This window comes from Meriones unguiculatus, chromosome 1 (genome assembly GCF_030254825.1).
Source record: "Meriones unguiculatus strain TT.TT164.6M chromosome 1, Bangor_MerUng_6.1, whole genome shotgun sequence".
Classification (NCBI taxonomy): Eukaryota; Metazoa; Chordata; class Mammalia; order Rodentia; family Muridae; genus Meriones; species Meriones unguiculatus.
Window position 1 is genome coordinate 40,223,435 of NC_083349.1, and position 26,604 is coordinate 40,250,038.

Genomic DNA, 26,604 nt, shown 5'->3' on the forward strand with positions numbered 1-26,604 from the left:
ACTGTCAACTGGATTTAAGGCCCACTCCATGAGATGAAACCCACACTGCTAAAGGGACCAAGAACCTGAGACTAGATAGGTCATGGGCCTAAAAGTAAAACTACTAGCATTATTGTGCTAAAGAAACATAGTAATAAAATGATTCCAAATAATATACTTCTAAAATCATAGACCAATGCCTTGTTCAACCCACATCAGAGAAGCTAATTGTAGTAAGTTGGAATTAACACAGAGATCCACAACTGGACAGTGGGCAGACAGTGAGAGACTTTGAATCACTCAGTAATAAATAGGATTTTTTTTCATCAAATCCCTCCCCCTTAAGGCTCAGGGATTCACAAAGAAGAGGGAGTAGAAAGAGTGTAAGAGTCAGAGGTCATGGATGACTGCAGATAAACAGTGTCTGCCAGACACAGTAGGACTGATTTATATATGCACACAAAGAGACTGTGGCAGCATGCCCAACACATGAACAGGTTCAAGCCAGACAGGATCCCAGTCGAGGAAGAAGAGAAAAGGAGGAGGAAGGGGAGGAAAAGGAGGAGGAGAGGAGGAAAAGAAGGTGAGGAGGAAGAATAGACACAGAGCTCCACTTCTAACTATATCTATAACTGATAGTTACTGGCAAAAAGAAAACTAGTTTTCTCCAATAGTTTCACTAGGCATATTGACCACACTTCAAGGCAGGTGAGTAGTGGACCAATGTAAAATAAACACAATGGCATTTTTATAGACTTTTTCATTTTTCTGTGTTTTTGGCATTCTACTTTCTTATTGGTCTTTTGCCTGTTTGTATTGATTTTGTTTTTTTGTGTTTTGTAGGGTTTATTTGCTTAAGTTTTGTTTTTTCTTGTTATAATTTTTATTTTTATTTTTTGTGGGTTTCTTTACTTGTTTGTTTTTGAGAAAGAGAGCTTGCACATATGCATAAAGTTGGATGGGAAGAGAGATGAGGAGGATCTGGCAAGTGTCAGGAGAGGGAAAACATGATCAAAATATAATGAATTAAATATTTTTAATTAAAATAAGAAGTTAAAAATATTTTTCAAAAATACAACCTTCTCCACCTGCAAAAATAAAATATTATCGCCAGAAAGGTCATTCTTGTTTCTCAATAGTTGTGCTGTCCTTGGAGACCCTAGCTCTGTTTCCACATCTGGGTTAACTCAGAATGTAATAGACCCCCCCAAGAGGTCTCCACAAGTAAAATCCATCATTTTTATGTGATATTCTAATATTGGAATGCAACCAGTAGGCTCTTTATGATCTAAAACTGACCATAAAATTGATGGAACTTGTGTAACATTATTTTTACATATATAAAGTGGAATTTTATTCAGCCATAAAGAAAAAATGAATCTAGCAAGAAACTGGATGAAACTGAAAAACACTGTATGAAGCAATGTAACCCAGGCTCAGAAAAACAAATCCCATATGCTCTCTCTCATATGCAGATTCTAGCCTAAAACTATTAAATATTTATATCTAGGTGGGAATAAATATGTAAAGGCCAGGAAACTAGAAAAAAGGAGCCCAAGAAAAGAGGAAGAACCTTTAAGGAAAGGTGCAGGGAAGACAATAGAAACAAAAGGACAGGAAAACAATGAGGCAGAAGGCACCAGTGGAGGAAGGAGATGGAGAAATGAGAAGACATGGCAGGGCAGGGACAAAATCAACCAAAATGAAATGTGCATGAAAATGTCACACGTAAGCCTGTTACTTTGGTTTTATTCATTTGTTTAAATATTTATTGCTATTTTATGCATTTAAGTGTTTTGCCTACATGCATGTCTGTCTAACATGTAAATGCCTGGTGCCCATGGAGGTCAGAAGAAGGCAATGGATTCCTTGAAGTTACAGGCAATCATGTGGAGACTGGGAACTGAACTTGGGTCCAGCAAGTGCTCTTAACTGCTGAGCCATGTCTCCAGCTGTTGCTTTATAAGCTAATTTTAAACAAAATATTTAAATAAAGAAAATAAGTATTAGGGATAAATTATGACCCGCTTTGGGTAGACACTGACTCAACAAAGGAAATAAGTTGAGGCTGGAGCAGTGGTGAATTGATTTTGTTTTTTTTAATTTTCAAAATTCCCATATATGAGTACTATATTTGTATCAAACCAGCTCCCTCTCTCCCTTCTGCAACTCCTCCCATGTCACCCCTAACTCTCAGACTTATGACTTTATCTAAGCATAAGGAAGATTACTTCCACAAAGCAGTGTAATAGATGATGGAGGCAAAAAAAAAAAAATGTTTGCGTGTTCCACCATGTTAGTCTGTCCATAACCATAGCATTTAAGTTCCATTAATCAAGTGTAAGTATTATACCTGCCTAAACAAACTGATGTACATGGGGAAAAAAACTAGTTTATGTCAGTGCTAAATTAAGGCTTGGTGACTGATACAGAAATGGAGCAGCAAAGGACAGTAGATCTAAATGATGTGTGTCCTGCTTTCATTCCTGTCCCAAATCCTTAGAAATTGCAGAGGAGATATTTGGTAGAAGAATCAAACCCCCAGATGCAGCAGAAATCAAGCAATACAATTTGGCTCGATGGGCCAAAATGTATATAGAACTCCAGAAAGAGAAAAGGCAGCTAATAGTTGTTCAGATGATAGAAAGGATGGTGCAAAGGAGTTCCAGGGGAGGGTGCACAAAAGGCTGCCATCAACTTCACATTAGGAGTATGAGGAGGTGGGAAACAAGAGTTGACCCTGGCTCAGCAGCCCACTGCCCCCAAATACCTTCCTTTGATAATGACACTTCAAGAGATTTTATCTGTAACACTCAGATTTAAGTGCTTTCTTCATATATTTAGGCAGGAATACTGGAGGCATCTTTAAGATTCCACCATCACATTCCCCTCTACTAAGTCAAAGACAACTATCTAAACTGATCGAATGAGTTATACTTGAATTTCTGAGATGATATAATTATTTTCTCTCATCTCCCCATTAGGGTCATTATGTTTTAATGCCATGTTTTCCACCAACACAGTTCACATTTAGGCATCCAAGTTATCCTTTTTAAAAAGTCTTTTATATTTTCATCAGATAAATGTAAATTGTATGAACTTATAGGCTGTGATGTTCCAAAACATTGCATCGCTCATGACCAAACCTGCATAATTATATCCATTACCTCAAATGTTTACGATATCTTTAAAGTAAAGACACGCAAAGCTTTCTCTTATCTATTTTAAAATCCCATTGTATAAACCACAATCATGATCTGTTCAATAGAACACCAGCATCCATTCCCTCTACTTAATTAGCACTTTGCACTACTGACCCATTGTCCCCAACCCTCTTCCCCAAACCTCTAGTAACAAGTGTATTACTCTCTTTCAACTTTACTCAATTCTACATACAAACAAGATCTTTACCTCAAGGAGAGCCACAAACCACTTCTTGAAAGTGGTCTTTAAAATGAAAAGGGGGACATAACTACAGACACTGAGAAAATCCACAGAGAAGGACTTTGCAACCAGTCCTGAAGATACCTGATAAACCAGGATGAGATGAAAGGGGAGAAGGTACTCCCCTATCAGTGGACTTGGAAAGGGGCAGGGAGGGAGATGAGGGAGGTAGGGTGGGATTGGGAGGGAATGAGGGAGCAGGATACAGCAGGGATACAAAGTTAATAAACTGTAACTAATATTAAATATATATATATATAAAGAAAACTCTGACAAAAAAAATAAAGAAAGTGGTCTTTATTCATCCAGAGGCTTACACCTCAATGCCAGAGATGGATCAGTAGGTAAAAGAATGTGTGTACATACTTGTATGTACACATATGCTAATAATTATAATAATCATAATAATAATGATAATGATGCCTCGGCACAGTTATTTAATCTAGTCCTTCCTTCCTTCTACAAATACATTTAAGTACTGGGCACTGCTCTAAGAATTGGGGCTCTAATAAGACAACTAAAGGAGATCAAGGGGATACAAATCGGAAAGGAAGAGGTCAAAGTGTCACTATTTGCAGATGATATGATAGTATACATGAGCGACCCCAAAAATTCAACCAGAGAACTCCCTCAGCTGATAAACACCTTCAGCAAAGTGGCAGGATACAAAATCAACTCAAAAAAATCAGAAGCCCTCTTATATACCAAAGACAAAAAGGCTGAGAAAGAAATTAGGGAAACAACACCCTTCACAATAGCCACTAATAACATAAAGTACCTTGGTGTGACTCTAACCAAGCAAGTGAAAGACCTGTTTGAGAAAAACTTCAAGTTTCTGAAGAAAGAAATCGAAGAAGATATCAGAAGATGGAAAGATCTCCCGTGCTCATGGATTGGTAGGATTAACATTGTGAAAATGGCCATACTGCCAAAAGCAATCTACAGATTCAATGCAATTCCCATCAAAATACCAACTCAATTCTTTACAGACCTTGAAAAAAAGATTCTCAGCTTCATATGGAGAAACAAAAAAACCCAGAATCTCCAAAACGATCCTGTACAACAACAGATCATCTGGAGGTATCTCCATTCCTGATCTCAAGCTGTACTACAGGGCAACAGTAATTAAAAACTGCATGGTATTGGCATAGAAACAGAAAGGAGGATCAATGGAACCGCATAGAAGACCCAGAAATAAATCCACACACCTATGAATACTCGATATTCGACAAAGAAGCCAATTCCATTCAATGGAAAAAAGACAGCATCTTCAACAAATGGTGCTGGACCAACTGGATGTCTACATGCAGAAAAATGAAAATAGATCCATATTTATCACCCTGCACAAAACTAAAGTCAAAGTGGATCAAGGACCTCAACATAAAACCAGATACCCTAAATCAATTGGAAAAAAAAGTGGGGAACAGCCTAGAACTCATTGGCACAGGAGACAACTTCCTGAACAGAATACCAACAGCACAGGCTCTAAGAGCAACAATCAATAAATGGGACCTCATGAAACTGAAAAGTTTCTGTAAAGCAAAGGATACCGTCATCAAAGCAAAACGACTGCCTACAGATTGGGAAAGAATCTTCACTAACCCTTTATCTGACAGAGGACTAATATCCAGTATATACAAAGAACTAAAGAAGCTGAAAAGCAGCAATCCAAGTAATCCAATTAAAAAATGGGGAACAGAGCTAAACAGAGAATTCTCGACAGAGGAATATCGAATGGCAGAAAAACACTTAAAGAAATGCTCATCCTCATTAGCCATCAGGGAAATGCAAATCAAAACGACCCTGAGATATCACCTTACACCCATCAGAATGGCCAAGATAAAAAACTCAAGCGATAACACATGCTGGAGAGGTTGTGGAGAAAGGGGAACCCTCCTCCACTGCTGGTGGGAATGTAAACTGGTACAACCACTCTGGAAAGCTATCTGGCGCTTTCTAAGACAAATAGGAATAGTGCTTCCTCCAGACCCAGCTATACCACTGCTAGGTATATACCCAAAGTTTGTTCAAGTACACAAAAAGGACACTTGCTCAACCATGTTTATAGCAGCTCTATTTGTAATAGCCAGAACCTGGAAACAACCCAGATGTCCATCAACGGTGGAATGGGTACAGAAATTGTGGTATTTTTATACAATGGAATACTACTCAGCAATCAAAAAGGAGGAAATCATGAAATTTGCAGGCAAATGGTGGGATCTAGAAAAGATCATTCTGAGTGAAATATCCCAGAAGGAGAAAGACAAACATGGGATACACTCACTTATATAGACCTATAAGATATGATAAACATAATGAAATCTATACACCTAAAAAAGATAATCAATTGAGCAGACATGGGGTAAGATGATCAATCCTCGTTTAGAAAGACAGATGGGATGTGCATTGAACATATTACAGGAGTCTACTGAGCGCATCTGAAAGACTCTAACTAGCAGTGTTTTCAAAGCAAAGACCCATGACCAAACCTTTGGCAGAGTACAGAGAATCATAAGAAAGAAGGGGAGTTAGTCTGATGGGGAAAGGATAGGAGCTCCACAAGGACCAAATATATCTGGGCACAGGGTCTTTTCTGAGACTGACATTCAACCAAGGACCATGTATGGATATAACCTAGAACCTCCACTCAGATGTAGCCTGTGGTAGCTCAGTAACCAATTGGTTTCCCAAAGTGAGGGGAACAGGGACTATTTCTAACAGGAACTCAATGACTGGCTCTTTGGTCTCCTCACCCCCGAAGGGAGGAGCAGTCCTGTTAGGCCACAGAGGAGGGCTTTGCAGCCAGTCCTGAAGATACCTGATAAAACAGGATCAGATGAATGGGGAGGAGGTCCCCCCTATCAGTGGACTTGGAAAGGGGCACGGTGGAGATGAGGGAGGGAGGGAGGGACTGGGAGGGAATGAGGGATCGGGACACGGCTGGGATACAGTTAATAAAATGTAACTGATAAAAAAAATTAAAAAAAAAAAACTGAAAAAAAAAAGAATTGGGGCTCTAACAGGAACCAAAACAGACCAATGTTCCTACACTCACGTTGCACAACAGCTAAGTCTGAAAAGCATCTAGTGATTTGCAAAGAAACCCAACAGAAAATAGAGAGGGCTCTGAGACTGAGCTGCCCTTTTACATGCAAATCTGTAACTGGTCATTGAGTCAGTAGGATTTGTTTCTAGGAACAACTAAAAAGCAAGCATCCTTCCTCTTCTAGCCACTGCCCCTCCTCAGTCATTTGGAGGGGCTGCTCCTTTCTTGTGCTTGGTGAAACTCAAAATTAGCCTCAGGACTTTTCTGGTTTCCTTTGTATGTTATATATTTTCTCTGGCTATTTCTTTCCCAAGAAAAGCCATGCTGGGTAGGTAAGATGCTCAGTCCCCATACAAAGGTCATGCTTTGTATAAAGTTGAGGAATCTTTACCTTGGGCTCGCTTTGGTCTGATCTACTTCAGTGGGAACAGGGGGTGTAGCTGTTTTTCTGCACTCTTGGAATTGCTCCCTACTCTTCAGATTCCTCTTGTCTGGGTGGAAATGAGAGGGTGCTGATGGGAGGATATGGGGATGTGAGAGAGGAAAGTTTCAAGAAGGGCAGAATGCAATCCATTTCTTGCTTCCTCTGGGGATGTCTGTTTCAACACCCATTCCTTACATATATTTATGGATGTTCAAAGATGACCTTCTTGGAATGCTCTAGTAGCTTTGCATTCCTCTCCAGGAAGAAAAAAAGGTGGATTTCATGAATCTGGGATATTTTATATTACTATTACAAAGGTCATGAGTTTGAAGTGCGGAGGAAATAGGATAAGTTGGAGAGGGGGTGGAAATTATGCCAATACAGTACTCATGTTTGGAATTCTGAAAAATAAAAGTGTAAATGATCAACAACAACAGAAACAGCAAAAAGCCTGCACATACATGGAAAATGAACAACTTGCTACTCAATTACACCTGGGTTAGGGAAGAAATAAAGAAATTAAAAACTTCCTAGAGTTCAATGAAAAACGAAGGCACAACATACCCAAACTTACAGGACACAATGAAAGCAGTGCTAAGAGGAAAGTTCATAGCACTAAATGCCTTCAAGAAGAAATTTGAAACATAACATACAAGAAAGTTAATAGCTCACCTGAAAGCCCTAGTAAAAAAAAAAAAAAAAAAAGAAGCAGACACACTCAAGAAGAATAAACAGCTGGAAATATTCAAGCTTAGAGCAGAAATCAATAAATTAGAAACAAATAAAACAATTCAAAGAATCAATAAAACCAAGAACTAGTTCTTTCAGAAAATCAACAAGATAGATAAGCCCTTTGCCAAACTACCTAAAAGACAAAGAGAAACTATCCAAATCAGAAAAATCAGAAATGAAAAGGGGGACATAACTACAGACACTGAGGAAATCCAAACAATCATTGGATTGTACTTCAAAAGCCTATATGCCACAAAATTTGAAAATCTAAAGGAAATGGATAATTTTCTTAATAGATTCCATCTACCAAAATCAAGTCAAGATGAGGTAGAAAGATTGAATAGTCCCATATCTCCTAAGGAAATAGAAGCAGTCATCATAAGTCTCCCTTCCAAAAAAAAAAAGCCCAGGGCCAGATGGTTTCAGAGCAGAATTCTACCAGACGTTCAGGAAAGAGCTAACTCCAATTCTCTTCAAATTATTCCACAAAATAAAAACAGAAGGAACCTTACCAAACTCATTCTATGAAGCCACAGTCACCTTGATACCTAAACCACACAAAGACCCAACAAAAAAAGAGAACGTCAGATCTATCTCGCTTATTAACATTGATGCAAAAATACTCAATAAATTACTTGCAAACCAAATCCAAAAACACATCAAAGATATCCACCATGACCAAATAGGCTTCATCCCAGCATACAAGTGTGATTCAGTATATGGAACTCCATCAATGTAATCCACCATATAAACAAACTGAAGGAGAAAAACCACATGATAATCTCCTTAGATGCCAAAAAAGCATTTGACAAAATCCAACATCCATTCATGTTTAAAGTCTTGGAGAGATCAGGGATACAAGGCACATACCTAAACATAATAAAGGCAATATACAGCAAGCCTATGGCCAACATCAAACTCAGTGAAGAGAAACTTAAATCAATCCCATTGAAATCAGGGACAAGACAAGGCTGCCCACTGTCTCTATATCTCTTCAACATAGTACTTGAAGTCCTAGTTAGAGCAATTTAGAGCAATAAGAGAACTAAAGGAGATCAAGGGGATACAAATCAGAAAGGGAGAAGTCTAAGTATCATTATTTGCAGATGATATGATAGTATACATGAGGTACCCTAAAAATTCAACCAGAGAACTCCTTCAGCTGACAAACACCTTCAGCAAAGTGGTTGGATACAAAATCAATTCAAAAAAATCAGAAGACCTCCTGTATACCAAAGACAAAAGGGCCAAGAAAGAAATTAGGGAAACAACACCATTCACAATAGCCACTAATAACATAAAGTACCTTGGGGTGACACTACCAAGCAGTGAAAGACCTATTTGAGAAAAACTTCAAGTCTCTGAAGAAAGAAATTGAAGAAGATGTCAGAAGATGGAAAGATCTCCCATGCTCATGGATTGGTAGGATTAACATTGTGAAAATGGTCATTCTGCCAAAAGCAATCTACAGATTCAATACAATTCCCATCAAAATACCAACTCAATTCTTTACAGACCTTGAAAAAAAGATTCTCAGCTTCATATGGAGAAACAAAAAACCCAGAATCTCCAAAACAATCCTGTACAACAACAGATCATCTGGAGGTATCTCCATCCCCGATCTCAAGCTGTACTACAGAGCAATAGTAATAAAAACTGTGTGGTATTGGCATAGAAACAGAAAGGAGGATCAATGGAACCGAATAGAAGACCCAGAAATAAACTCACACACCTATGAATACTTGAATTTTGACAAAGAAACCAAAACCATTCGATGGAAAAAAGACAGCATCTTCAACAAATGGTGCTGGTCCAACTGGATGTCTACATGCAGAAAAATGAAAATAGATCCATATTTATCACCCTGCACAAAACTAAAGTTCAAGTGGATCAAAGACCTCAACATAAAACCAAATACTCTAAATCTGTTAGAAGAAAAAGTGGGGAACAGCCTAGAACTCATTGGCACAGAAGACAACTTCCTGAACAGAACACCAACAGCACAGGCTCTAAGAGCAACAATCAATAAATTGGACCTCATGAAACTGAAAAGCTTCTGTAAAGCAAAGGACACCGTCATCAAAACAAAACGAATGCTTACAGATTGGGAAAGAATGTTCACCAACCCTTTATCTGACAGAGGGCTAATATCATCAGAAGCCCTCCTGAGAAAGAAATCAGGGAAACAACACCCTTCATAATTGTCACTAATAACATAAAGTACCTTGGTGTGACTTTAATCAAGCAAGTGAAAGACCTATATAAGAAAAACTTCAAGTGTCTGAAGAAACAAATTGAAGAAGATATCAGAAGATGGAAAGATCTCCCGTGCTCATGGATTGGTAGGATAACATAGTGAAAATGGCCATTTTTCCAAAAGCAATCTACAGATTCAATGCAATTCCCATCAAAATACCAACACAATTCATTCTTTTCAGACCTTGAAAGAAGATTCTCAACTTCATATGGGAAAAAAAAATAGCATTTCCAAAACAATCTTGTATAACAACAGATCATCTGGAGTCATTTCCATCCCTGATCTCAAGCTGTACTACAGAATAATAGTAATAAAAACCTCAAGGTATTAGCATAGAAACAGAAAGGAGGATCAATGGAACCGAATAGAAGACCCAAAAATAAACCCACACACCTATAGATACTTGATTTTTGACAAAGAAGCCAAAACCATCCAATGGGAAAAAACAACAGCATCTTCAACAAATGGTACTGGTCCAACTGGATGTCTCAGACATAGCCCATGGGAGCTCAGTATCCAAATGGCTTCCCTAATAAGGGTAACAGGGACTGTCTCTAGCATGAACTAAGTGGCTAGTTCTTTGACCGCCCCACCCCCTGTGGGAGGAGCAGTCTAGCTAGGCCACAGAGTATATTGCAGCCAGTCCTCATGAGACTTGATAAACTAGGGTCAGATGGAAAGGGAGGAAGATCTCCCCTATCATTGGACTTAGAGAGGGACAGGGAGGAGATGAGAGAGGGAGGGTGGGATTGGGAGGGAATGAGAAAAGGGGCTACAGCTGGGATACAATGTAAATAAATAAGTAATATAAAAATAAAAATTGTATAATAAAAAAGTGTAAATGAAATAGCAGCCTGTGTCAAACCCTGGATCTCCATGGTCTGCCTTTCATTCTGCATGAGGACAGGCTCTGAAATAACTACATATCACTTTCTCCTTCCTTGAGGCACACGTTTGATTTGCAAGAGCCCAAGGTTACCCTAGGCAGAGATGCAGCTGCTCCCTCCTCCTGTTCTGCTTCTTCCAGTAGATCACCAGAGTTTTGTGTGATTCCCCATCATCCAAGGAGCTTTACAGATGCAACTCAGAGCACACCATTACCCAAGCTCTCAAACTCCTCTTTGAGCATCTTAGATCCCAATCTTCTTATACCCTTCATGTGAATGGGGCCTAATGGTATCATCTTACATGAGAACCTTGCGCACTTAAGTTCATGGTTCACTTCAGTTTGTGAAACTTTTAATTTGTTCTCAGACTTTTAGAGCCTTCGCCGATATATGGCCAGAGTAATACTGTTACAAATAAATGATGCCAACAGTAATCTCTGCAGCCAGGGAATTGAAGCCTACAGACTTTACACCAGATAAACAAAACTATTATTGGACATAAGAGGCAGCCACTCAGCAACAATCTTGGGGAAAAAAAAAGAAAAGAAAATAAAAGAAAAATGCTAAGAAAGCACTCTGGAGGGAAACAGATGGGAAAGACCTGGCCAGCATGTTTACACACATAAGTCAAGGGAAGAGGACAAAAGCTGAAGCTTATATTCAGGACATCAAATTCCCAACATATATGGTGATATATAATATATATATTCTGTACATTGTTTATAATAATATATTGTATATGTGTACATATATACACACATATATATGTATATATGTTATTTCAAGCAAGACTACAAAATAGTAAGGATGTAGTTGTATGGGGATCAACTAGCCATTGAACTAATTGTGCAGCTGTGTGGCAAATCCAAGTGGCAGCTGGAAGAGTATTTAAGACATCAGACTTTAGTGCACTGTCTAGGTATTTGGCCTTGAGCAAGGACTTTACATGGTCTCAGTTTCCTTCTCTGTACAATACAGGTCACAGATAGTACCTGCCTGAGTATGCAAAAGGTAAAAACCAGCCACTTTTCATACTGAACTGAACTACATTGATAGAAAAAGTTAAAAAAATATATTTTAGCCAGGCTGCCCCTTCTGTGCCCCTGCACCCAGAGTATGCTCATTTTTAGGTCAGTAGAAGGACTGGGCCAGTTTTGTAGCTTTTCTGAGCCTTTCATGTCTCCAAAAGGATATAATTCCATTTGTAAAAGTCCCCAGTCCAGTAAGGCTAGCACTTCCATTACACCAAGTGCCCTCTTTCTCAGCTCAGGGCTGTAGTACCTAGAATCCTGCAACTGTAAGGATGGAGTTTTGGACTGTTGCTGCCTCCTATCTCTACTCCTGGATGCCTACCAGGTATGGCTGAGGGGGAGAAAAGAGTGGAAAGATAATATTAAGTGGCCCTTACTCCCTTATTGTAAGCCAGAGAACATGGGTTTGGTTGACAACCAAAATCAGCTCTTCTCCTAGGACATCTCTGAGATTGCTTTCTAGCATTCTTTCGCTGAGGCTTGCAGCTTACTCAAGGCAGGTGGCCTTACCCCACCTGCCAACACACACACACACACACACACACACACACACACACACTCTTCCTATTCACCCCTTCCATGGTTCAAACAAGGTAACAGGAGCTCCTTCTAAAATGTTCTTTACTTTAAACATGTTTTTTATGTTAATCCCAAAGATATGAGGAGAAAGACCACAGACTCAAACCGCCAATGACTAAATTAATTAAAGCAAGCTTTTTTATTCCTGCACACAGCCTGCCTCTCCCTGAGGCAAGGTTCAAGTCAGCATTGGATGTGAAAGAGATAAGGAGTAGATAAAAATAGCTCAGGGGTAGGGGTTTGGAAATGGGAAGTTTGCAGGTAAATGGGGGGAGGGGTGACAAGGTGGTTATAACAAAGTAGTCATAACAAATTGTTCAGAACAGGTAGTCATAACAAGGTAATGATAACAACAGGCGGTCATAACAAGGTAGTCATAACAACAGATAATCATAACAATGTGGTCATAACAACAGGTGGTCATAATAACCTTTTGAACAAAGGCAGCTTCAAAAGGGTCATAATGATGTTTTGAAACTAAAGCATGGTTGCTATTTCCTGGAACAAGAAGTACAGAACCATTTGTATGTAGTTAAGGTTACAGGTAGGGCATAGCCCAATTTTTGAGAAACAGATTTAATCATAAACTAGAATTAATCTAGTTTATACTTGCTATAAGATGGCTTTCAAGCCTAAGAGAGAGACAAGCTGGTTCCTCATTTATTTTTTTGAAGTAGCAACTCAGCCATTGTCTTGACTGATTACATTTTACTGCCCTTGCTTATGATCTGAGTCCTTTCCAGTTTATCTCAAATCTCTGCTGTAGTAGTCCTGCTGCCTACATGCTGTGACCACCCAGGCTGGTTCCCACATCCAGGCAGAAGCTGTCACTTTGTGACTAAATATAAACTGCCACCATTCATGCAATAATGACTTCCTCTATGCCAGCAGAACCTCATGGAACCAGACCCAAGATCACGATCAACAAGACTGACTGTTTTACCAAGACTGACTATGCCCATTTCTTGGCCCCTCTTTTTATTCTTCTATATAATCCTGAAATTCTCATTGGTACTGTTGAGGATTTAGGGTGTCTGTCTCCCTGTTATTTCCCAGTGTGGCAACACCAGATAAATTCTTCCTTCCATCACCATGTCTCCCACTGGACTTTGGAGGTAGTGTGGTCTATTAGAAAGATGGCTTCACCACTACCACACATGGAGTTTGTCTCTGACCCAGCATGGCAGAAACAGCAACTCCTTTCCTGAGCTTTGGTATTTAGTAGGTCTTTTGTGCTGGGTTGCTGACTTTCTTTCCCAGTCCTACAGTCTTTCTCAGAGGACTTTACCTCATGACTCATTTAGGTGAACACAATTCAGAGAAACTTGAACACTCTGAGGGAAGCTTGCTCCCTCTCTCCTCTGTGCTGTCACATCAGGCCTAGTGCCTAACACTAAGGTTTACAGGCTCATGTCACACACAAGGGCCATACATCTTTAAAATGTCAGGACACATGGCTCTCTTAATGGTTTCCATGAAATCACTCTCAACTAAGGGAAAGGGAACAAGCAATCCTCAGGTAAACAAAACTTCCTTTGGGCAGCTCTTTCTAACAACGTGACAGCCAATAGCATCTTACCCTGGTTTAGAGGTCTCAGATGGCCCTGCCTAGGCAGGCTAGCTTCTTAGGTTATGTGTTTCCTGACAACTATCAGGAGTGTCCACAGCTAGTGTAGTGGCAGCACTTGGGAGGTGGGGAAAGAAAGAGTGGAAGTTCCAGGCTAATCTCAGCTACATAGTAAGTTTGAGGCCAGCCTGTTCTATGTGAAACACTAGCTAGCTAAATAATAAATTCATAGATAAATAAATGAATAAATAACAAATATTTAGAGACCATTCCAGACTTTGGGTTTCTGTTAAAATTTTGGGAAAAACAGAAAGAGGGATTCATTAATTAATCACATGGTGGCCAGGAAGGTCTGAACTGGTGTCTATTTCTTCCTGGACACAGGGGACATTGAGTGAGTGATGTTAGGATTGATAAGGGTAGGTTCAGAATGAAAATAATATCATTCTTGTGAACTTTATAGCTTTGCTGTAAAAAACAAAAACAAAATGGATAGATTGCTCTATCAGAGAAAATATGACTTATTAAAATACGAAAATTGTGGTTTTATCAGGAATAGGCTTTTTTTTTTTGGCCTTTTTCCTATATATCTAAAACAGCCTCAAAACTGGTAGAGGAAGGACAGGGTTTCCATGATCATCACCAAATGTACAGGAAAGGTAAACATTCATGTTAAATCTAAGCATTGACCATTATTGTATAGAAGCTAAGGAAAGAAATATCCAAGATCCATACACATCAATTTCACTTCATCTCCCACAATCCAGAAACCAGTGTACATCTTACTCAACTTTCCTTTGTTCTAATCACACCTGCTCAAGAAGGCTGAGGTTTGGGGACAGTGCGGCAGAGATACTATTGACTGAGTTCAATATCAGACATATATGCTCCACCTACATGCTGACTGACTGACAATGAGACATTTGTGAGCAAAGAGCAAGAAGCTTGAGTGAAAAGGGAGTTCTCACATAGTCTATGTGATTTGGGCTAGAGCAGGAAAAAAAATACAAGAACAGAGAACTAGAGATGTCAAGAAAATCCTGTGTGTGAATGAGGACACTGCAGAGGGACGTATCTTCTCTATTATTTCATTAGCTCCTGAACGTGCCTCTTTCCATATCAAGCCACTTGTAACTTTACAGTGCATCTCATTTCCCATGTCATCCTGCTTGAACTCCTGCTTATTTTACAACTAAAAGAAAAGGAGGAAACCAAACTGTCATGCTAAGTTAATTCATTACTGCTACCCTATAGAATACAGAACGTTGTGGAATAACTTCCAATATATAATGATGTCTTTTCTTAGGCCTGACAACTTCAAAAAGTGATCTGAGAGTGTTAGCCTTTGGGTGAAAATTATGAGATACACCCAGTGTTCTCAGCATGTTCACTTTCAGAACCTGAGTCCATCTCCCATAAGATGCTCAAGAAAGCCTGGGTTTGGGAGGGTAGCAGAGGTATAACTGAACTCAACATCAGACACATGATCTCCATGCACATGCTAGCTGACAGCCAACAAGACAGCCCAAGGTCCAAATTGGTTTGTTGCGGTCTTCAGAATTTATTTGTATGCATTTGATTTTGTGTGCAAGTATATGGTGTACAGGTACATATAATGTGCAGGTGCCCACGCCTTAGATCTCAGTACCAACACAGAGGACAGAAGAGAGCACGTGTCCCTTTCTATCATTCTTCCCTCTATTCTTTTTGGGGCAAAGTCTCTCCCTGACACTGGAGTTCCCCTGTTTTCTTCTAAGCAGGCTGATCTTCCTGTTTCTATCTTCCCTGGAGCTGGAGTTTCGGGTGAGCGACAGATGCCCTGCTTGTTAATTGAGTACTGAAATCTTAACTCTGGTCCTTGTGTTTTGGCAGCAAGTGCTCTCAATGACTGAATCATCTCTTCTAGCCCCTACACCTGGCTTTTATTATCTAGCCCCAAAGCTGCTGCCATCGTACCCCACAAGTGAGGTGGTTTTAGACTGCTAAGCCCCTGCCTTATGTTGACTGGACAGATGCTCAATTGGACAAGCATTAATTAATCCACTCAGCATGTTTCAAACAGGAATTACTTAAACAAATGCATATTCAAACAGTGGGGTCACATTAATATCAGGTTTAATTGCTTGTAACACCTGCCCTGAGAAAAGGATTTTGAAAAAGTCAGAGACCAGGGTTCAAACTTTATTTTCCTCACTTTGGTTAAGAGATTTTGAATGGACTGTTTACTCTCAGGAGTCTTTCTTCCTGCCTCTACAGGATTATTCAGGATATAGGATTATATAGGACAGTACAGGGTTATTTTGAAGACAGAGAAGTTATCTAGCAAGATGCTGCAGCAGCAGCAACACAGCATCACAATCCTTGAAAGGTAGAACTGGGAAACACCAGGGATCTTAAAGAGATAAGAGAATCCCTTTAAGAGGGAACCATTAGGTCCTTGAAGTTATACTCTCAAAAGAAATTGGGTGGCCTAGTTTTGGTGTCCTTTTCTTCCTTTCTCAAAATGTGGTTACCCAGACTAACATTCCCCCAATGACATGCCCACCTTTATCAGACCAATGAGGTGACCATATTAGGACTTAAACTTCCAGAACTGTGAGGCAAAATAAATATCCTTACTTCGTATGTAACAGATATTTTGTTACAGTATCAGAAAGCTAACTAATACAGCCAGGCAGCATGCTAAGGACTGTTGTGTCTAATTCACCCAATAACCTTAAGAACTAGGTGGATTGTACAGGTATGCTACATGCATTGCAACTAAGTAACCTAATTAATCTCATGAATAACAGTATTGGAAAGACTATTCCTCACTGTTGGTATAATGTTCCTGCTTTCTGTACCCCGCTATCTGGTTTCAATCTGGACATTGCATTGTGATGTTTATTCTAAGCATCACCTGTCTCAAGTTTGTGCAAACATGCCACCATTTGTTCTCTGTATTGTCAATAAAACAACCAGCCAGTGCTGTACAATGGAGAGAATAAGGTAGGACATCCTGGTCCAGAGAGGAGGAAAAGGAAACAAGTTGGAGGAGTCAAGGGGAGAAATCAGCAGAAGAGGACTTGGAACCACGAGGAGAGATGAACCAGACCTCAGATATGACTTAAAGCAAGTATAGTCTGGGAAATCTAAATGGAAGGAAACTATGTGGGCATGGAGGTTTAGGATGGAGTAACTATTGCCCAGCATTGTGCTCTAGGTTAATTAAATAAATCCTAGTCTCTGTGTGGTGATTTGGGTATACAGCTGGTTTAGGAATAACAGCTGTTTAACTAAAAGATAAAACAATATTAATAATCAACAACACCTTACCTTAATTTTTATTTTTTCAGTATGACAAAGACTTCAGACAAAGAAATTAACAGCAAATACTTACTGGATTATCAGTTCCAAATCGCCGATATGATGAATTAGCCAGCTTTTTCACTGGCCCAGGACCATCTACATCAAAATCTTTGGGGTAGGCTTCTCTGTCCTGGTGCCTTCAGGGAAAAAAAAAAATCAAGTCCCTTGGGAATAATCCTTATTGATCATGCATTGCATTTAAGACCTTTAAATTTGCTGTATTTCATGCTATTATTTTAATCATAAATTTGTCGAACTCATGATGAATGATGTTTTTCTCACCTCTTTCCATGGAATGCTGAGACTACTCCCTAAAAACAGCCTGGCACATCCGATAAAACTAACACTGTCACAAAAACACTGCTTCACTAACACAGTAATTCTTCAGTAGTTCCAGTGAACTGAATCTTATTTAATAATGCAGATTAGTTACTGACACTAAATTCTAAAATAAGATATGGAACTTGTCAATTTAGAAATTTTCTCCACCATGAACTTTAATTACATTGTTTTTCAAGAGAGGCAGGATACATCCATAACCTGTGTGGTCCCTGTTTCCAAAGAGCACCAGAGGAAGCTGATATCCACAAGCTAAAAACCAACTAACCCCTACGTCTTAAAATGGAAGAGGAAAAAGCATTCCAATCATGTTGGCTGAAAGGTGGTTGGGGCTAATTTTCAAAGGAGTGGGTAAGAGAAAGAGAGATTTGGTGTGACAAGAAATGAAAAGGGAATGCTGTGGTTGACAAAAGAAGTTTTTCTAGACCTTTTTTGGTGTTAAATAAAGGAATCTGAGACCAAGCCACCAGTATTTTGTCTGTGCATCAGAAAGCAGACTGAGATAGTAGTACATTTTGTTGGGCTACATTTGCAACAGGCACAAGAATGCATTGGGGAATAAGATTATGGAGTCTACCTTTAGCTACCCTCAGCCTCTGCAGAAACAGACATAACTAAGTACTCAGAAGGAAAAACCTTAATTTGGCCAATTTCTTCCCTCTATGAGGGGAGTTTTGTGGTACTGTGACAACCAGAATCCCTTTTTGTTGTCACTTCATCTGCAGAAGCATCCCCGGTTCCCTGTCTCCCATTCTGGATTCACCCATGGTGCTGAGCATCTGTTGGCCATCTGTATCATTCAGAGATGTCTGTTAAGATCCATTGCTATTTAAATTGCATTATTTAGGGGTTTTTGTGATTGAGGTTTTAGTTCCTTGTGTATTTTGGACATGGACCTTCCACCAGACGAATAGTTGGTTTATATTTTCTCCTCGTGCTTTTTCCACTGTTCTGATGAAGCTTTTCAAATAATGTATGTCTGTTTTCAATTTTTGGTTCTTTTTTTGGGGGGGGGTAACTCTTGAAATAATATAAAGTACCCCAAACTTGGGAGATGTCCTGGTTCAAAAACCAGCAGCTTGGACATGCTTTAAAGTTCAAATTTAACAGCTAAGCATTTTTTGGCTTTAGTTCACTAGGTTGTTATGAAGATTTTATATAAGAATATAAAAACACTCACAGAACAGAAAAACAACAGAGAATTTTTAACATTGAACTATTTTAGAATTCTAAATATAACAACATACATTATTAAAAGGTAAAAATAAAAGACTGAGCAGTCAAAGTAAGTCTCAACAAAAAGAGTAATGCTACAAGCATTACTATATGTGGTCTCATGTACTATAGTGTCATAGTAGCAAAAGTTAGCACGGTACTGGCATAAAAACAGGCACATAGAATGACAGAGATATATACCCATACAGCTCCAAGCACCTAATTTTTTTAACAAAGATGGCAAAATACATATTACATATATAATAATCAAATTAAAAAATTAATTTGATCCCTACCTCTCACCCTGCACAAAAAGCAATTTCAGGTAGATAAAAGAGCTCAGTATAATACACGGAACTCTGAAACTATTAGAAGAAACATTTCATGGGATAGGGGTAGGCAAGGGACTTATCAATGGGACCCCAGTAACTCAGTAAATAAGGCAAAGCTTCTTAATTTCAGGAGATCCCATTTTTGTCAGTTGGAAATAGTTTACCAAGTAAAGAATACCACCTATAGAGTAGGAGAATGTCTTTAGCATCTATACATCTGACAAAGGGGAAACATTACATAGCATATACAAAGAACTCAAAAAACTAAACAACAGGAACTCAAACAACAAAACCAATAAAGGACCAATAAAATAGGCAGGTCTCAAAGGATGGAAAATAAATGATCAATAAGAAGCAAGCATTCAGTTTGGCCATCCACCACAGAAATGCAAATTAGAACTATACTGCTATTCCATTTCCTCTCACTAGAATGACAGTCATAACTAAAATGCTAACAAAGACATGAGCAAAGGGAGCCCTTATACACTGCTGGAGAGAGTGTAAACTAGTCCAGTCCCTATGGAAGCCAGAGTGGAGACTGTCAAAAACTTAGGAATAAAGCTACCCTATGATCCAGTTCTGGCACTCCTGGGTATTTGCTCAATGCAAGCAAACTTGTCACAGAGACATGTACACATCAGTGTTCCCTGTGGCACCATTCACAATAGCTAAGTCATGGGAACCAACTCAGAGGTCCATAGCAGGGGAATGGATGTCAGCCATAGGAAATGAAGTTAAACTGCAGGAAGATGGAGAGAACTGCAGATAATCATATTAAACAATGTAAACCAATCTTACATAGAACAATATAGTTTTTTCTTTCATTTTTTATTCCTAGATTCTACATGGATAGATAAAATCACACAAAACTGTCTAGAACAACAAATAAGATGGGTTCACAAAGAGGAAGGTAAGGGGGAAGTGTGGCAAACATGCTTAAACAAGCACCATATGTCTGTACGAAAATGCCCTTTTGAAACCTGGTATGTATAATGAAAATACACAATAAAATTTGATTCAGAAGGATAGTCATGATACAAGCCACAGACCCCGGGAGGCTAAGTAATAAGGACAGCTTAAGAGAGGATGCAAGGACCTTCCTGGGAAGAGGAAATAGATTAGATTTTGCAGGTGGGCAAGTAAGGTTGGGTACTGGGAGAGATGACTGGAATCAGGGCCATTTTGGGAGCAAGGTAAAAATCTAGTTATAGGGGACACAGAGCCTGAACCAACCACCGTCTAACCAGGCAAGTCCTCGAGTGGAGGGATTGGGACACCAACCCAGCAACAAAGCCTCCAACCTACAGTTTGTCCTGTCTGCAGAGTGTGCTGGGACCAGAGCCTAGCATAATCATCATCATCAGAGAGACCAGGGAGACTTCATCCATCAACTGCTGGGAGCAGAGTCCCACAGCCAAATGTTAGACAGAGCTTGGGGAGTCTTACTGAGGAAGGCAGGGGGCAGGGCAAGAGTTAGAAGATCCAGAGAGATCAGGGACACTGCAAAAACATGGTCCACAGAATCAAGTGACCAGGACTCAAGTGAGCTCACAGAAATCAGGAAGCTTGTGTGGATTTGACCTAGGTCCTCTGCATACATGTTATGGTTATATAGCTTGGTGCTCTTCTGGGATCCCTAACACAGGATCCCAGCCTGTGGGACACAGGCTGTCTCTGACTCTTTTGCCTGCCATTGGGACCCTTTTTCTCCTATTAGGCAGTCCAGCCTTCATGTGAGAATATGCACCTGGTCTTATAGTAGCTTGTTAAGGTGTGTTTGGTTGATGTCCCTGGAAGGTCTTGTGGTGGTTTGAAAAGGTATGGCCCCCATTGATTCATGTGTTTGAATGCTTGGCCCATAGTGGGTAGCACTGTTAGGAGATATGGCCTTGTTAGAGTAGGTGTGGCCATGTTGTGTGTCACTGTTGGGGTGGGCTTTGAGGTCTTTTATGCTCAGGCTACATTGAGTGTGGCACACGGTCTCCTGCTGCCTTCAGATCAAGATGTAGAACTCTCAGCTTCTTCTCCAGCATCATGTCTGCATGCACATTACCTGGTTTTCCAACATGATGATAATGAACTAAATAAACCTCTGAAATTGTAAGCTAGCCCCAATTAAATGTTGTTCTTTATAAGAGTTGCCTTGGTCATGTGTCTCTTCTCAACAATAAAACACAAACTAAGATAGGCCTGCTCTTCTCTAAGGGGAGAAGAGGAGGAGAGAGACTGGGGGGAAGGGATGGAGAGGAGACTGCAGTCAGGATGCTATGTATGAGAGGAGAACAAATACAAAGAAAAGAAGAGAATGGGCTTATTTCTTCTGAAGATCTTGTTCTACCAAGCAAAGCTAGCAGATATGGCTATTTTTTCCAATTTTTCTTTTATTTAAAATAAAGTTGTATACAGTATGTTCTGATTACAGTTTCCCTTTGTGAAATTCCTCCCCATACTACTCACCCTCTGAAACCTACACCCTTCCTTTCTCTGTCTCTGTCTCTGCCTCTGTCTGTCTGTCTGTCTCTCTCTCTCTCTCATACATGTGAGTGTGTGTATACTCTCCTCACCTCTCTTTCTCTTGATAAAACAGGCTTCTTAAAATAATTAAATAAAATAATATAAAACAAAAACAAACCAGACTAGAATAAAACAAACAGAACAAAGGGAGCCAAAGAAAAAGCAAAAGAAACATATATAGTCACAGACACACACATTCATACACACAGAAATCCCATAAAAACATAAAAATGAAAACCACTATATATACTCGACTATTTCTTTATAAAAGTTTATGAAGTACAGTTTTATGTCAACTTGTTACAAACCAAAGTCATTTGAGAGGAGGGGACTTCAACTGAGAAAAGGCCTCCATAATATCAGGCTGTGGGCAAGCCTATGGAGCATTTTCTTAATTGGTGATTGATGGGGTAGGACCCAGCCCACTCTGGGTGGAGCCATCCCTCAGTGGTCCTGAGTTCCATCAGAAAGCAGCCCACTTGGTAAGAACTTTCTCAAATTGTCTCCTCACTTCCATGCATGTCATGACACATGTATACCCACACACATATAAAAAATACACACAGTAAATAATTAATAAAGACATAAATAATAATTAAATGAATGTTTAAAGGGATAAAAAGAAAAGGAATCCTATCTGAGACACCCTTAATCAGCAGTAGATGAAGTGTTTTTGGCTCTGCCATTTTACAGAGAAGTCACATGACAAGCCATATGACAACCCACAGAGTTTATAAGAGGCCACTGTTTTAGACTAGCTTTCTGCCCCACACTCCAGAACAGACCAAACCAGAAATAAATCACTGTGTCAAATACTATGTAATCCAACTGAGCTTTTAAACTAGCCAGTTTTCCACAAACACAGGAGACCCCAGCCCATCTGAGTCAGTATGAAGTCACAAATGCCATCAATCTTAATGCTCTAAAGTCGTCTTTGAAATGGCCAACACACTTTTTTTTTTTTTTCTGTTTCTGTTTTCTCAACTCTTTCCTGCCCACAGAACCAGTGTTCTGTGCTAGGGTCAACCAATCTCTCTGTTTCCTAGAGCGAGATTCTGCCTAGTTGTAGAATTATAGTAATTATAGCTTGATTCTTACAACTTGATTTTTGCTGTAATTTTCTGCTTTGACATTATAAATAGAATTAGGGATGGAAAGAGGGCTGATGAGACAGAATCCAAATTGCAAGCTATATAAAAAGCAGCCTTGAATTGTGACCCTGTTGTTAGTGATAGATCAGATCCCATGCTGGAGGATATCCTAAAGATCCATCTAGTTGAAGCAGAACCTCTAGTCATTGGCAGTCACCTGACCTTTCCAGCCCTCCATCCTCCTCCTGCATCTTGAGCCTGACTCAGTTGCAATTCACACAGTAGTGGAAGTTTTGGTTTCCTTTAAAACTCATGTTATGTAAACCAGTGTGAGATATGCAGTTGCTTATAGTCTGTCTACAGCTGATGATTGCCTCGTTCAGAGAGGTGCATGATCTAGGCCAGCTGGAGTGAGTGTAATTCTGAGGACTCTAGAAGAATATAAATACGAGAGCCCAGAGAGAACGAGGGCTTTGAGGGACAGAGAGAAGGCTTTGAGAACACGCTTGGAGAAAGAAGGCTGCTGGTTACCTGGACTGCTGGATACCCTGATGATTGAGATTGGTATTGCCCCCCAAAAACTCGATGACACTAACCAGCCAGAACTAAGTCTAAAGAGGTCTACATCTGTTTTCCATTCTAACCTTCTTTCTCTCCTACCTAGGGTTGGGGGAGGTGAGTTGGAAGAGAGTTGTAGGCTTAAGGGACCCCAAATAAAATAAGTGTTTAAAAGCAGCACCTATATCACTCTCTCATCAAAATGATCTGGCTGATTTGCTACCTGGAGGTTTGTGGGAGCTTGAGAACTCCCTCATGACTGGAATGTGATCCTATGGACCCACAAGCCCCTCTTACACAAACCTGCATAATATTCCACATGTGTTGTAAGACTCAAGAAATTATCCCAGAGCCTCAGGTGAGGCAGGAAACCATAGCTCCCTCAGGCTGCTCCACCACAGAGGAACTCTGATCCACACTAGTAGAAAAAAGGTGGGGTTAGGGAGTAAGGTTCCTCTCACAAGCAAGAAGACAGGCTATGCTCTAGAGTATCTTTGGTCTCTTATCTATAAGGAGGGGAGATGAAGTGAAACTTTGCAAAGAATCCTTTTGTTTTTGTTTTTTGTTTTTTTTCTCACTGTGCCGTTTACACTGTTCTAGAACAATCCATTAATGTACCCACCTCTCCTGAGACTGAGGGCTTCTTAGGCATAAGGATTATTTTTCAATTCATCTTGGTGATCTGGCAACTCACAGTCTGACACATTGCAAATGACTAGATCTTTCATGATTGATGGACAGGTTGAATCTTTCCACATTTGGTTGCTGCCACCCTACTATAAATGCTGAAAGCAAAGGCTTGCAAATGTGTCCATAAAGATAAAGAATTTCCTGGCTCAGTCTTCAAAAGTGCCGGTCAGGAAGGAGTGATCGTGCACAGAGACAAGCCAGTTCTGTGCAACACGCGCCTGACTCTGGAGGGATGGTGAATGTACCTGCTAAATGGGAACACTCCTGCCATGCATATTCAGCACACCGACTGCAAAGGGGTTTGAATATGAGAAGCATCTGACATGAGAACAATGAATATCTGAGCCCAGTCCCAGCTTCTGGTTACTTGACAAGAGACACATTTTTTTTTTTTTTCAGATTTCAAAGATGTTAAAAATGTTTAGTTAAGACTCCAGATGGCAGAATACATTAACTTTAAGCTTTAGAATTATTAATGCAGTTCGCAGCAAGGCTGTCAGTGATTGTATTTTCTGATGTAAATGTAGTGCAAATAAGAAGAGAGATAGCTTTCTTGTTAAGTTTCACAGTCCTCAGCTACCTAAAAGAACGTTATCCTGGAGAGTCAGCTAGACTCCCCAACACATTAAAAACTTAAATCCAATAGAAGCAAATACTACAAAAAGAGATTTGACAATCCTTTGAAGGATTTCATAGGTAAAAAGATTAATATGCCAACCTAGTGGCATATTCATATGAACCATATTCAGTGGTTCATACATGAAACCCACAAAGACATGTAGATATATCTGCGTCATTGTAAAGAAAGTGGTATGGTCTCGGGAGGAATCTCAGCATCTTAGAATAGTAAATGGGGACTTCACTGTGTGTGATTTGCACATCTGTACCATGATCCTAAAATTTTCAGACTAAACTGTGCTCTAGAGAAAATTACCTGATGAAGATGGATATAGCATATTTTCTTCATTCAACATATATTGAGTGGCATGCAAGTCAAGAATCATCACTATTATAAATTTTCCGCATAGAAAAATCTTCAAAAACAAGAAACCCCTTAGAGACTATTCTAAAGGGAAAAAAATGATGCAGTAGTTGGAGGCATAAACAGTTAAGGAAATGTCAGTCTGACTGCCAAACTCATGACTTACAGGTAGCTGAAGAAACACAAAAAAGGCAAGGTGACAGGTTACCTAGGACACTTTCATGATATGATGTCCAACCCTGCTCAAACAAACAAACCAAACGAGACCTCAATTATCTTCACATTATAGTATACTTCTCAGGGTTTCTGTGACCTTCAGCTCTAAAAAAAAAAAAAAAAAAAAAAAAAAAAAAACCTTGTATTAGTTGGCCAAAGACAATATGCTCCAAGTATGGTAGTTCAGGCCTCTAATCTCAGTATTTGAAACGCAGAAACAGAAGGGGCATGAATTCAGACCTAGCTACATAGTGAGACTCCATGATGCAAAACAACAACAAAGACAAACAAACAAACAAAAATGGTATTCTAGGTAGTGAAAGAAAGGGACTCAAAACCAAAAGAAAGTCTTTAAATGTAAGTTATATATTTGCTATAGTTTACTATAGTAGAAAGAAAAACAACAACAACAAAAAAGAGTAGTAGTTTTCAATCTGTGGGTCACAACTCCTTTGGAGGATAAAGTATCCTTTCACAGGAGTCACATATCAGATCTCCTGCATATCACATATTTACATTACAATTTATAATAGTAGAAAAATTATAGCTATGAAACAGCAACAAAAATAATTTTATGGTTGGGGTCACCACAACACGTGGAACCCTGTTAAAAGGTCACAGCATTAGGAAGGTTGGAACCACTGTTCTAGAGAGTGTTAGCTGGCCTGGAAATTAATTACCCTTCTTGGTGCAGATGAGCAAACAGCATCTGCTTCCTTATGCTTCCCCTCTCTCTACTCTCACGACCACTCTAGAAAATATCAGGTGCCCACATTAAGAGAAACTAATGTCCATTTTAGTAAGTATTTCTGTGATCCCACGTGTTATGCACAGTGAATAGATAATACAAGGCCATTTGATTTAAGAGCAGTTCATTTTATTTCTAATCCTCTGCTATTTAAGACTTTAAAAGAAAATTACCCTGGAGTCAACTAGATTCCCCAACACATTAGAAACTTAAAACAGAAACAAATGAGGTTTTCTTTGTAAACAGTATCTAGAGTTAAAATAGTTTCATCATAAGCATTGCTAAAGAATGCACATTTTTCACTTTCTTAGGGGAAATCATTCAAAATCAGAAGAGAAGGGGAGGTTAAATGTGAAGCTAAAAGAATGCATGTTCCCATTTTCTTATGAGAAATCATTCAAAAACAGAAAAAAAAAATGGGTGAGGGGGTAGTAATTCTACCAGGGAACTCCTACAGCTGATAAACACCTTCAGAAAAGTGGCTGGATACAAAATTAACTCAAAAAAAAAAATTCAGTAGCTGTCCTGTATACAAAAGACAAATAGGCTGAGAAAGAAATTCGGGAAACAACACCCTTCACAATAGCCACAAAGGACATAAAGTACCTTGGTGTGAACCTAACCA

At 39.4% G+C, this 26,604-nt stretch overlaps 1 protein-coding gene across 1 annotated transcript in view; it reads right to left on the reverse strand.

The window, feature by feature from the left end:
* Positions 1 to 26,604, reverse strand: part of Cfap95 (cilia and flagella associated protein 95) — a 105,589-nt gene that overhangs the window by 59,406 nt on the left and 19,579 nt on the right. The window contains exon 2 of the mRNA XM_060366447.1: positions 17,326 to 17,431. Within this exon, the coding sequence (XP_060222430.1) occupies positions 17,326 to 17,431 (106 nt within the window). The remainder of the gene's footprint in view (positions 1 to 17,325; positions 17,432 to 26,604) is intronic.